Genomic DNA, 13,410 nt, shown 5'->3' on the forward strand with positions numbered 1-13,410 from the left:
TACATTCTATTCAAATCCAATACAAGTACAAATCCAAAGTTGAACTGACAATGAAAACTTCTAGCCTTTTTGCTCCACAAGGGTTAAATCGAACTCCAGCACCATTTTGAAATAACTATTTTGCTTATAATTGTAAACAACCTTATCACTCAACAGCAATTACGCATATTCAATCTACTGCAACATAATTAAGATTTAGAAGTTAACAAAAATTCCATGCATAGAAGGGACTGACTCAAAACGCTTTAACATAAAGAACAAAAATGTACACCAACTATCAAAACATTCACTCATTTGTATCTGGCCAGAGAGAGATCAAAGGAAAGAAAACCTTATGCTTCTAAAGCTACCCATAGCTTGATCATAATGGGCAGCTTGAATTCCTCCTCACCCCCTTCCCTTTATCTTCTCCCTCAGCCTTTTGCTTCTCTGTCCGGGATTTCAATTTCATGATTTCAAAATTCTGCTCAAGGGCAAAAAGAAAGGTGTAATTTCAGCAAGTGTGTCGCATGCATTACAAGCTTTTCAAGAAAGTTCATCAAAATCATTCACAGGCTGCAGATAATTAAGCAGGATTAGTTACTAGACAAACCTGTTCCTTTCTTTTTCTCTCAAGCTCTTCCTGGCACATGGTAAAAAACATGACACTCAATCATTAAAAGTTAATTAAAAGAAAATCAACATGAAAGAAACTTCTTCAACAGCGAAAGAAACATCTCCATGTCCATTGATTGATCTTACCAGAGCTTCTCTAAGATGGGCATTCTCTTCTCTTAGCTGATTCAATTCTCCTTCCAGTTCTACTGTGTATGCCTGTGAATGCATAGAATACAAGTATGAAGGAGAACAGGATTCTCATTGCTGCATAGTTAAGAAATACGCAACACTTAAAAACCAGATTTTCTTGTTTTAATTTGTGGTGACAAACTAGACTACTTCAGTATCCAGAACTCAATTTTATGAATTACATCATTGTGCTCACAATTTTATATCTTGCTAGTTTTGGGACCCTTCAAAGATCGGAGAACAATCTAGTGTAAATAACAATGGAGTATTTATGGATACACAGGATTGGATTTAGATACACATGATCAGATTTGGCTCAAAATTTGTTAACCCGAAAATATAACCTGACCTATGCAGACTTGAACCAATTTTGTCACCATGTCATGCTGCACAGCATATGTATCATAGCATGATATTTCATTTTCAATGCAGAGCTCCAGATTCAGGCATAATGTTTTCAAATCTAGGCGCCACCCTCTTCTCCAACTTGTGTCTACCACGCATATATTTTTTGGTAGAACTGTTTTTTCTTCATTTCAGCTTTCATTATGTTTTGAAGAGATGACCAAACCTAGCCTTCTTTGAAGAAAGATTATTAGTCTGATCTATAGCTGATGTTGTAGACCCACTTTGCCTCATAATTTCTCCAACTACAAAGAACAATTAAAAAAGGGCCTCACCAGGCTCAGAAAAAACTTGAACTTAATTTTAACATCCAACAGAAAATTTCGTTCAAAGGTCCTAAATAAGTAATCAGGCCCAACAGCCCTACTAAGATTTCACAGAAGGCCATAAGGGTGGACTGATGGGAGAGACTAAACAGGGCAGTGGCCCTTGCAAGGTGTAAATCTTTCCTTTGCCATTTTCACACTCCCCTTCATGGATCAAACAGAAAACACTGTTCATGCATTCTGCTCTAAAACTAAAAGTGCATGTCCAGTCCTTGCTCACTTGCATAACATGGCCTCCCATCCATCTGCCTTTCCCTCTCTGCAGACATTCCTCATGTCAAGCATCATGCCCCATAATGATAATGTTAAAATTGCTCACTAATTGCCCATCAAAAAATTCTCTATCCTCTTGATATGATGCTGTGGAATCACCTCGAATCCTTGCATCAAGAACTGTTTTAAGTACATTGATGGATCATCCCCACAAGCTCACTGAATTGAAAATTGCTTTCTATTTTCAGTTCTTCCCATCCTTCGATCCTATTTCTTTTTTTCCACTACAATACTCAAGTTTTTCAATAGAATGTAATACAACTGGTCAATTTAGAAGTCCCAAAGTACTTTAGTTTTCCAGTAGAATGTAATACAATTGGTCAATTTAGAAGTCCCAAAGTACTTTTCGTCAATTCTAGAGGTTCCTCATCCACGGCTAGATCAATTATCATATGATAATCATCAAAATCATGCAAGTTCCACTGTTGGCTCAAACTTTTTTGCCTTTTTTCTTTTTTCTTTTTCTTGAAAAGAGTCAGAAGTCACCCACATAACGGTCCCGTCCTAAGTTTATTAATAACCCTCACTTATGGCGGAGGAATACCGTGGAAACAAAAGGACACTTCGGGCTTACATAATAACCAATAAAACACCTCATGCATCAAATCAAAAAAAAAAACAACAAATCCATACCAATACCAAAAGGAAATCAACTAAACATACCTCATATAAGTCGTACCCAACTTATCCAATCTATACAAACATTTGATAATTCTAGGAAGTTGACTACTATTTGTAAACAAACTATTCCTCCCCATGGCACCTTGTCGAGTCAAAGCATCTGCCACTTTATTTCCCTTTCTATACAAATGATTTATAGAAAAATCTATTCCCTCCAACAAACCAATAAGCTGCTCTCAAAAATCTCACAAATACCATAAAGAGCATTTATTGAATCTTAATCAATTTACTACAATATTCGAATCACATTCAAAGTCAATATTGGTATGACTCAATTGTTGGCAAAGCTTTGTTCCTTCCATCATTGCTCTAAATTCAGCTTCATTATTAGAACAAGAACCAAAATATTTTGAAAAACCAAAAATAAAAGAACCTGTACAGTTTCTAAGGATGCCACCACTACCTACTGGTCTTGGGTTCCCCAAGCTGCTCCCATCCAAATTTAGTTTCAACCTCCCTTGCCTTGGTTTTAGCCATCTCACACTTTGCATAACTTTATTCTTTTTATTCACAATCTGCACTTCTAGATTCTGCAATATTCGAGCATCAGCATCATTTAAATGAGCCATAACTGTCATGTTCTTACTCAAAACCCCCACCCAATTCTTAATGGATAGTCACACATCTGTACTACTCTCCAATTTTCCCTCCATTCTAGTCACACATCTCCTTCTCTACAACCTCCAAACTACTAATTAAACAAGAAATCAAACTCATCAATATTCCCAATTGAGAGTATCAGGAAGCCTTATTAAACCACATTTGGACTCTTTTTTTCCAGCTTTGGTGCCTAAAGAAAGGTACACCTACCTCCACCGAAACCTTCCTCCATACATCAGCAGCAAAATCTCCCTTATTCAAAACATGCTCCACATTTTCTGATTGCCTCATCTCATAATAATCACATGTCGAAGCAAGTGATATCCCCACCCTTCTCACCTTTTCATTAACGCTTAAGAACTCAAAAGCAGCCTTCCACATACAGATAGAAATTTTCTTCAGTAACCATTTGTTCCAAACCCGCTTTGCCTAATCAAACTTTGGAACTCTTAACTCTGATAGCATCACATGCCAACTTTATATTAAAGTAACCATTCTTTTCCGGGAGCCGTAGCAGGATGTCAAAAGAGTTTCTAAGTTTTCCAACTCTTTGCATCACTTCTTTCGCTTTATTAAAACCCAAAATCCTTTGCAAATTTTTCACATCCCACACATTTTTAATAACCAAATCTTTTAATTTGATATGTGAATGTGCACCATCTGGAAATTCTGAAAACAAAGGTCCCGAATCCAGAAACTTATCATACTACAATTTTACATCTCATTTTCTAACCTTTCACTTAGATTTACTTAACAGTTCAAGCATACACTACTGAATTTTTCTCCAAAAAGAAGAATCCAATCCACGTGGCCTGCAGAGACCAATATGTCCTCTTTTAACATATTTAGTTTTAAAAAATCTAGCCCATAAAGAACTTTGTGTTAATAACTGTTGACCAAACTTCATAAATAACGACCGTTGCACTTCCGAAATGTCCCTTACTCCTATGCCCCCTTCCTCCACAGGAACACACAATTTCTTCCAAGCCCTTCATTTCATTTTTTCTTTCCCATCCTTAAATCTTCAGAAAAAAGAAGCAAACATACCTTGTATCTTTTTTATCACCAGCTTCGGGGCATTTATAACAGTTAACAGATATAGTGACATGCTCAAAAACACATGTCTCAACAAAACTAGACGACCTCCTTGAGACAATAGTCTACTTTTTGAGCCCTCAATTTTCTTATTGATTTTTTGAATTAAAGGGTCAAAATGACAACCCTTCAATTTACCATCCACGATCGGCACTCCCAAATACGTAAAAGGAAATTTACTTTAAATAAAACCAGTCTTTTGTAGAATTTCTCCCTTCCTCTGAGCACCCAACTTCTTTGAGAAAAAAATAGCTGATTTATCTTTATTCACCCTTTGGCTAGTCCAACTTTCATACTCCTTGATCACCTCCATTAACTGTCTAACAAATTTTTTACCAGCATTAGAAAATATAACATCATCCTTCGCATACATTAAATGTGATATAATAGATGCACCACTCGGATGCGCAAATGGTAAAATCTGCTTTTCAATCATCTTTTTTTGAATTAATTTAGAAAAAACTTCCTCCATGATGATGAAAATATATGGGGACAACGAATCCCCCTGCCTCAAACCCCTTTTTGACTTGAAGAAACCCTTGTAAGTGTCATGCATCATAACAGAAAATTATGGAGTAGAAATACAATTTTGAATCAATTTACAAAAACAATCTGGAAAACCAAGAGCATGGAAAATCTTATCAACCACCTGCAACTCCACTCGATCATACTCTTTACTCATGTCAAGTTTTAGCATCATATTACCTCATTTCACCCGCCTATGTAATAATTTTGTCATCTCTTGAGCAAGCGTTATATTTTCAAAAATACTCTTTCCTTTTACAAAAGCACCTTGCTCAAGAGATATTAAATCACCCATCACCAACGATAGCTTACCAACATGGACTTTGGAGAAAATTTTATAAATTATATTACAAAGGCTTATCGGGCGAAATTTATCAAAAGACTAATGCTCCTTTACTTTTGAAATAAGAACTATATAAGATGAACAAAAATACCGAGGTAACATATCACCTTTGAAGAATGCCCTTACCGCTTCCATCACATCATTTTTAATAATTTTCCAATAGGTAAGATAGAAAGAAGACCCAAAACCATCCGGTCCCAAGCTACTGTTCACAGAAATAGAAGAAATAGCTGCATATACCTTCTCCTCGATTGGTTCTTCCTTCAACTATCTTATAGAATCCTTAGACACCACCGATTGAATAATATTATCTAGATTTGACCTTTACACTGAACTATTCTGCCCCAAGAATTGCTCAAAATAATTTACAGCCTAATCATTAACCATCTTCATATTTTCCAACACCGACCCATTAGGAAGCACCATTGAATTCACACAAGAGTTACGCCTTCTTTGCACAATTACCGCATGGAAAAATTTTGAATTTTGGTCACCATCAGTTAACCATTTCTTTTTTGCTTGCTGCACCAGCCTTACATTTCCCTTCTATACCATATCTCCAATTCAGCCTTAGAAACAAGGAACTTTTCTTCGATTAATTCTGAGTATTCTGTCTACAGTAAATTCTCATATTGTTCTCACAATTTCTTCCTTGAGAGGACTAAAACACTCCATACATTGGGTCCCATCAAAGTATATGTGGACCCTACCATGTGATATATATTATTTGAAATGTTTTCACTGTATGCAAAGGCCTAATAGGAGGACCATGCTGGTTCTCCGGAGAACCTTTTTTTTTTTTTTCTTCCCTTTTAACCACGAGAAGAAATTGTGAAGTAAAAGTAAGGTAAAATTTCCAAACATGCATGTCCTCTCTCTCTCTCTCATATATATATATATCAGGTTTGAAATAACAACTCAAGGTTGAAAGACAAACTGAGTAATTGAGAAAGACTTGCATGTCATTATTAAAATTGTGCTCTTGAAGTAGTTTGATTCTAGTAAGCATACACAATACAATTTTAATGAAAAGAGCATGATACTTATGCTACAAAAATCTCTTTTTCTCAAACAGTATATTAATATTGTAGTGGTGACTTGTTTACTTTGTAAGCGTGAAACGACATTTGTCTTTATAATTTGACATTGGAAGCCAATTGCCACTGTTCTGGAGCATGAATATCAAGGACACTAAGAATATAACCTAATAGTTTATAACTGGTGATCAACTGCTGAAACATTCTCACCCAAAAACGCGCCTCCACAAAATACTCTCTGAAAGAAGAACATCTGACCAAAAAAAAAAAAAAAATATTGGTCCATTGGTTTCACTGAGCATTCCTAAGTTGCATGGCCCAAAAATAATTATAAATTTTCAGAAATGACTGCACAAATCTTATTATTATTATTATTATTATTGCAAAAACATTATGCATTAATCATTGTTTAGACATTTTTTTAAAAATAATATAAAATAAACATGATCAATTATTTTACTGCAAAAATCATGAAACCAGAGAAGAGAATTTGACTGTGTTGTGATCCATAGAGTCGATCGCTGCTCGCTAATTATTACATTTAAACTTTTAGTTTAAAGCATCGTTGCGTTGACAAAGGTTATTGATGCACAGAATGTGAAATATTAATTAGTGAAAGAACGCACCTGCTTTCTGGCTCTAGACCTGGCGGCCGACTCTCTGTTCTTGATCATCCTCCTCTGTCTCCTCTCCACCCCCTTCTCCATCGGCCCATCCATAATCCTCTTCTGCCCTCTCACCCCACCCATCTCCATCGCATACTGATTACCAGAGGCATCCACCTGACACAGCCCGTCCGGCGACACTGGACTCACCGGCGACGCCATTCCCAATGCCCCCGCCGCCCCATAACACAGGGGATACGCGGCAGCTCTCTTACCATCGCCGGCGGCACTGTTTCCGCTGCCGCCCAGACTCATAACATAAGGGTGAGTACTTTTGTTCTGGTACAGCGCGTACGGGTGCCCGGACTGGGGGGTCCCCAGTGCTGCGGGGAGCGGTTCCCGAACTACCCCTGCTCTGATCAGGAAATCCTCGAGGGTCATCTCGCCGAAAGTGGGTTGGCGAGGGGCAGAGCCGGGATCCTGGCCGGCGACATTATTCTGGTGTTGACGCCGTTGCTGGTCCTTGTGGATTTCGGACCAGACTTCATCGACGGTTTTGCGACAGAGGGGAGCGGGAAGAGAAAGAGAGCCCTGGCGATGCAAGTTCGGAGTCGGGTCGGGGAGAGAGAACTGGGAATCGACGTTATTGGGTTTGTTATGAACGGCGGCGACGGGGGTGGCGGTGGATTGGGCGTGGTGGTGCTGGTGATTTGGGTTAATCGCGTTGGAGGAAGCGTGGTGTTGGTTTTCTTCGGCGTTCCAGATGCTGTTGAGGAACTCGTCCATGTTCATGGAGCCGAAGTTCTTGCCGCCGTCACAGAGGGTGTGCTGGAACTCGTCGAGAGTGAGGGAATAGATGGAAGATTGTCGTCCCAGTGCTGCTGAGGATGAAGAAGAAGAAAGTACTACCACAGGACTCTGGCTCTTATCCTGGGCTTGGTGATTTGTTGCTGGTAATGGCGGCGACTCTGCCTCGCTTTGGGAGATGATGTCCGACTTTGACGCCATTTGTGTATATGTAGCTTGAATTTGACGGAGGAATGGGAGAACAGAGAAGGGTTTTTTGGTGGGTTTATCAGGAGGTTATTTTCTCGGTTGCGGCTCCTCTAAGGCAGTGATTAAGAAGGGCACTCACATTCTGGGTTGGGGCATGAGCGTGTGCCTGCATCGCCAACAAAATTTAAAAAAGAACACAAGAAAAGGAAAAACAGAGCAGTAGCAGTGAAGTAATAAACTGTAAAACGTTTTCAAAATAAAAAAATGAAGAGAGAGAGAGAGAGTGCATAAGCTCACCAACTCTCTGAGGAAGAAGACGACTGGCCTCCTCGTGGGCCAGAGAAGACTTTTTGGCCTGACCTTCTACCGTGGGAGTCTTTTTATTTTTTATTTTTCATTTTTTTTCCACACCCCAATTAAATCATATCCTTCGATTTTTATTAACAAAAAATAATTAAAAAATAGCAACAAATAGTAATAACTCTTTTGACGGCGGGTGAGAAGGTCTACAAAAATAATTAGGATATAAATTTATATAAAATATTATTTAAATAACTCAAACCAAGTTTTTTTCTCCTTTGTTTTTTTTTATTGGGCGAGCACTATTCTACCATGTTGTTTACTAAGTTCTATACTCCTCACATATGTCAAAAAATGAAAAAAAAAAACAAAAAACAAAAACTTCGCCTGCATTTTATGTCGTCTTTAGATACAATAAAAACTAATAAGAATACTTTAAAAGCAGTTTATACTCATGTGTTTATGGAATAGTTTTTTTTTTTACAATGGTAAGCAACAATTTATAGTTATTTTATATTGACCCATACACTACATTCAAATGCCAATTACAACCTATAGCTAATGTGTCACTATTTTAACTCTTGAACTATTTAAGTCAATAATGTATATCATTTTTTACTTGACCTAAATATAAGAAGTATTATTCGAGGTTTATGATAGTCAATCATGAAATTTGGTTAATTAAGATATATTGTGTTGAATTAATCCTCATCCCCTCAAATTTTTTGATTCGAGTTTACCTTGATTGGGAATGGAAGTGTCAGCTTCTGTTTATGTTGAATTTTCCAAAATATTAAAGGGACTAGAATGTAATTAAATGTTTTGCTTCGATCAGACTTAACAACAAACGATGCGTTTATACTGCCTTTTTTGTACTTCAATTCGTTGCCGTGTGAGACCCACTTATGCTCACATTTAGTTGACTTGCCATCGCAAGTGAATTCTTGTCGTTTATGCTCTCTTTATTATCTTGTAGGTTCATTGCATAACTCTCATTTTTCAACCTCTTTGAACTCTTCAACCTTTAATTCATTGCTCTTCAGTGATCTCAGCAAGGTTTAGTTTGGCTCCAGCTTGCTCGAGTGTTTCTCACTTGGGTTAACTTTCATCCTGTACACACCTTATTAACCTAACTAGCTAGTCTTTTTAATCTGTGTTTGATATTTTAGGATGTCTATGGTATTTTTGTCCTATCCGTTTAAGCTCATTTTTAGTCTCAAATTATATTATCCTTTAGGGAAAAAGATGCTAGCTATGAGCAATTCTCACAAATATTGGTATATTTTGGCACTATCTAAAGAGGATGATCAAGATAAAACCATCTCCATCCAACTCATCCTTGTGTCATCGAGCAATATGTCGATCACCTTGAGGGTCATAAAAATTGGGTAGGTTTTCTTAAAAAGAAGGCCGCCTAAAATCTTTTAGTAGTTCAATTTGACTGGACTCTTTCCATGCCCAATCTAGATGGGACTAGAAAAGCATATTACATCCCCACTTAGTTTGCACTTCATCTACCTTCTCTCTTTTACCATGCTTACACTTTTATGGGATCATCCATCATAGGAATACCTTGGGGATAGGCTCAAAGTCCATTTTCTTTCCTTTGTGGCCAATGTGTTTCATCCCTATCATCTTACAACCCCAAAGTGACTAGTCCTATCAATGCTTATTTGCTTATTTGCGTTGAAATTAACATAAGAATGAATGTGACATTCCTAAATTCTAAAAAAAAAAAAAACACTGAAAAATCAATTGTTTTATGTTAAATGGTAGAGGATCAGGTGTATACTTTGACTACATGTTTGGTACATATAAATGTTATTAAACTTATCACTTAATTTCATCATCCGATTCATATCAGCATTGCACATACCAAACATGACATAAGTAGAATGATCTTGAATTATCTCTCATTTCTATTTCGAGTCTATCTAAGAAGGTGCTAAAGATGTTTTTTTTTTCGGAAAAAACAAGGCTATCCATATAGAGATGACAATTCAATAGTTGTTGTATCAATAAAACCAATCCTTTATATATAGCTAAGTCTATCAAACCATATGACACCCACAACTTAATTGATGATGAGGGTAAGCCTTCACCACTTTCACACTAGCTTAAACTACACATGAGTTCCTCAAGCTAATCATACTTTAATTGATATGTGACCGATCTCGCAGGGCACAGTTGGAGCAATGAGGGTAGTTGTAGGGAATTTCTAGTGGGAGGCTGACCTAATTAAGGGTACCCAACTAGTCTAGGGGCCAACACATGTAGCTAAGGCCAAAATAACTGATGGTGAGCTTAATTAGGGTCGGGGAGAGAAGGTAGACCAGGAGAGTGAAGGTCAGTGGTCATGCATGTAGAAAGAGGCATGGAAGAATGAAAAATGTTGATCACTACAGCTCCGTTTAGAACTTAGAAAATATTAAAAAAGAAAGAAAGAAAGAAAGAAAAATATCAAGAAATCCATATTTTCATGTTTAGTTATCGAGGAAAGTGCAAAAAAAAAATATTAAATCCATACATTAAATTTTGATTTTACACATCATTAATATTTATTTTTTCTTAATTTTTAATCTTATTAAAATAAACTTTCATTTTTTATAATATTTAATAGAAAAGGAAAATGGGAAAAATGAGTTTCATCCTCATCTTAATGAAAACTAATTAATTAATGAGAAATTAATGATGAATTATTAAAAAAAAAAGTATTAAGAAACCAATAATATTATAACCAATTTTATTATTAATCAGAAAATCATAATCATAAATTGTTTCATTTAATGGAAAATATTTTTAAAATCATAACTAAAAATGTGAATTTACATAAATTGATTATTTTTAATTATAAAGTACTAGTGTTAGTTAAAAATATTATTTAAGAAATATATACACACACATTACAATGCTAATTTATTTACTAATATAATTAACATCATTTAATTCTCATATTTTGCTTGTTATATTTTGTATAATATATTAATTACATGTTCAAAGCTAATAAAATTATTCACGTGATAATAATATACGTTCATAACATTTATAATAAAAGTATTGAAACACCAATTATTTTATGAATACTTAAAATCAACATACATTTTTTTTAATACAACCATGATTCAACGACTCTTATTAATTCAATACTTATTATCAGTACTTATTAAATATTATTTTTCCCAAGCAGTTCCATATAATCCCCTAGACCTGCAAAAATAATTAAAAAATAAATTTGTGACACTCCATCTCCTATCACATGAATTATAGGAGAATTTTTACATAAATCTAGAGAAACTACCACTAAGTAGGCATAGGTCTGGGCTTTTTGTATAATATACTTTTGTTTTTTGCTCTTAATGTTTTATTTTGCTCTTGCTTGATGTAATGTTGTGGCTGGTGTTATTCTTATTCTTTCTTTGTCTATCTCATACCTCTGGACCGACCTCTCCCAAGTTTATCTTACTCTTGAAGATCATATTAAATTTCTTCAAAATTAACATATATTTAACTGATTAGGTTGAGGAATTTAAGAGACTAAATTACAAGTACCAAAACTCTAGTCCATTAAAATTGCCCAATTGGAGAGGCTTTTATTTTGTTTCCTTTTTTTTTTTAAATTGCAAAAATATCACCTCATTTTCTTTTCAAATTTTCGATAAAATTGAAAACATTTTTTTTTTTATTTTTTACATGTTCTATAATAATATTCAAAAAAAAAATTATAATTAGTTTAAATTTTAAATAAAAAAATATATTTTCCACATGTTCTATAACATGATTTGGTTCTTAATTAATAAATCACTCCTAAGGACTGTGAGGTCCTATAATCCTATATGAGTGGAACTGTGGAAGGCACCAACCCTTTAAATAATAGTTGAGATGCTTTTATTTAGACCTAACAAGCCTATTCTAACCCACCCTAGGATTCATTTTCAATAATAATAAGTGGTTTTGCTTTATACCATATGCCCGAGATAAAAAAATTTTAAAACATTAGAAAGTATAGATTTCGAATCTTGAATTTAAGAGAAACTTACGAATTCCAAGAGCCCAAACACACAACAAGGAGAAACTTACGAATTCCAAGAGCCCAAACACACAACATAAGTTTCTTCAATATACACTGCTTAAAATTCATTCTCCTAAACACTACCTCAGAAACGAGGATAGAAGTATTTAAGGCCAACATTAAGTTCGACTTAATTGAACTCAACCAAGCTAAGTATAAATCTAAACATCCTTCAAGACGATTGAGGTTGAACACTTGGTAGATCAAGTCAAACAGTCGACACACTACATGAATAAGAGCAATAAGATCTTTCTAAGTAAGGATAATAACGTTTGACAGCTTACTCCAAATAAAGCCAACTATCCTGGCAAAGAAACTTCAGTTGTATTAAGTTGGCAAGCATTTGTAATGAGACACACTAAACACAACCATAATATGAGCTATTAATCTGTGATACATAGATTTCAATTCATGGTTAGAACTAAATCTGCGCTGCAATCAATGTTGATTTTCTACTTGCATAATTAATCGCGAACAAAGGCAATGAACACTTAAATTCAAGCATGGACTATACACAATCTTGCCTATATGCTTTTAATTGACTTAGCCTTTGCTCAACTTTGTTCTGTGAAATTCTAATCAAATTTGAACTCTAGGCTTTTCAAATTCACAACGTCAAAACCCATTTACATGGCCAAGATCTTCAAAGGAAAACGAGAGAGAGAGAGAGAGAGAGAGAGAGAGAGAGAGCTAGCTAGCTAGGAAAAACAGATAGTCTGAGAGATGAGGATGAAGATGATAAATAGATTTGATGAATATATATACATACCCGCTGAAGATGAAGATAAGGAGCATTTTCCTTCAGAGACCTTCTTCTGAACCAGATTGCTGATCCATGGAGATGGAGCTTCTGTGAGAGAGAGAGAGAGAGAGAGAGGAGGGCGTTTGCCTGTCTGGGTTCCAAGAGGGCTGGGGTGGGACGGCTAGTAGTGGGGTGGAGGTGGGGCCTACGTCTTCGGAGGGGGCCAATCGCCGGCCTCCGAGATGGGGCCCACAGTAGGGTACTTGGGCCGAAGATGAATCTGGAATCCACACACACTATTAAAAATTTAAAAATGGGTTTTTAAATCCGGCCCTGAAAAAGAAAACGCAGGCGGCTGCTCGACACGTTTCTGCCAGGTGGCGCCACGTCCCTTGTTTGCCGCCCTGCTCTGCTCCACCGTGGACGCGTGGATAAATACAAATGGAATTTCTTTTTGGGTTTCTTAAAAAATGGTCCATTCGCCTAAAATTTGTAATTTTTCAAATTATATTAATTTTTTATTCTTATGTTCTATTAAAAGTACATCTATAAAATAACAACGCTTTCATGTAAATTTTAAAATTCATTATAACAAAATATTATGTATTTATACTATATTTAAGAGCA

General features: G+C 35.8%; 1 protein-coding gene across 2 annotated transcripts; it reads right to left on the reverse strand.

Moving 5' to 3' along the window:
* Positions 1-175: 175 nt before the first annotated feature.
* LOC131153079 (protein ABSCISIC ACID-INSENSITIVE 5) lies at positions 176-12,957 on the reverse strand. Of its 2 annotated transcripts, none has more exons than XM_058105123.1 (5): positions 12,811-12,957; positions 6,698-7,838; positions 742-813; positions 593-622; positions 176-463 (listed from the first exon to the last, which is right to left on the reverse strand). In XM_058105123.1, the coding sequence occupies exons 2-5, from the start codon at positions 7,682-7,684 to the stop codon at positions 362-364; spliced, it is 1,191 nt and encodes a 396-aa protein (XP_057961106.1). In that variant the 5' UTR covers positions 7,685-7,838; positions 12,811-12,957; the 3' UTR covers positions 176-361. The 2 variants fall into 2 exon arrangements, with proteins under 2 accessions (XP_057961106.1, XP_057961113.1); XM_058105130.1 differs by lacking the exon at positions 176-463 and adding an exon at positions 6,282-6,324.
* Positions 12,958-13,410: the final 453 nt, after the last annotated feature.

This window comes from Malania oleifera, chromosome 1 (assembly GCF_029873635.1).
Source record: "Malania oleifera isolate guangnan ecotype guangnan chromosome 1, ASM2987363v1, whole genome shotgun sequence".
NCBI classification, from domain to species: domain Eukaryota; kingdom Viridiplantae; phylum Streptophyta; class Magnoliopsida; order Santalales; family Ximeniaceae; genus Malania; species Malania oleifera.

Coding starts and splice junctions, on each gene's coding strand:
- LOC131153079 (XM_058105123.1), bottom strand. CDS start 7,684: ATGGCGTCAAAGTCGGACATCATCTCCCAAAGCGAGGCAGAGTCGCCG. Junction 814..6,697: donor GGTCTAGAGCCAGAAAGCAG/GTGCGTTCTTTC, acceptor ATGCATTCACAG/GCATACACAGTAGAACTGGA. Junction 464..592: donor AGAGAAAAAGAAAGGAACAG/GTTTGTCTAGTA, acceptor GCCCTTGAGCAG/AATTTTGAAATCATGAAATT.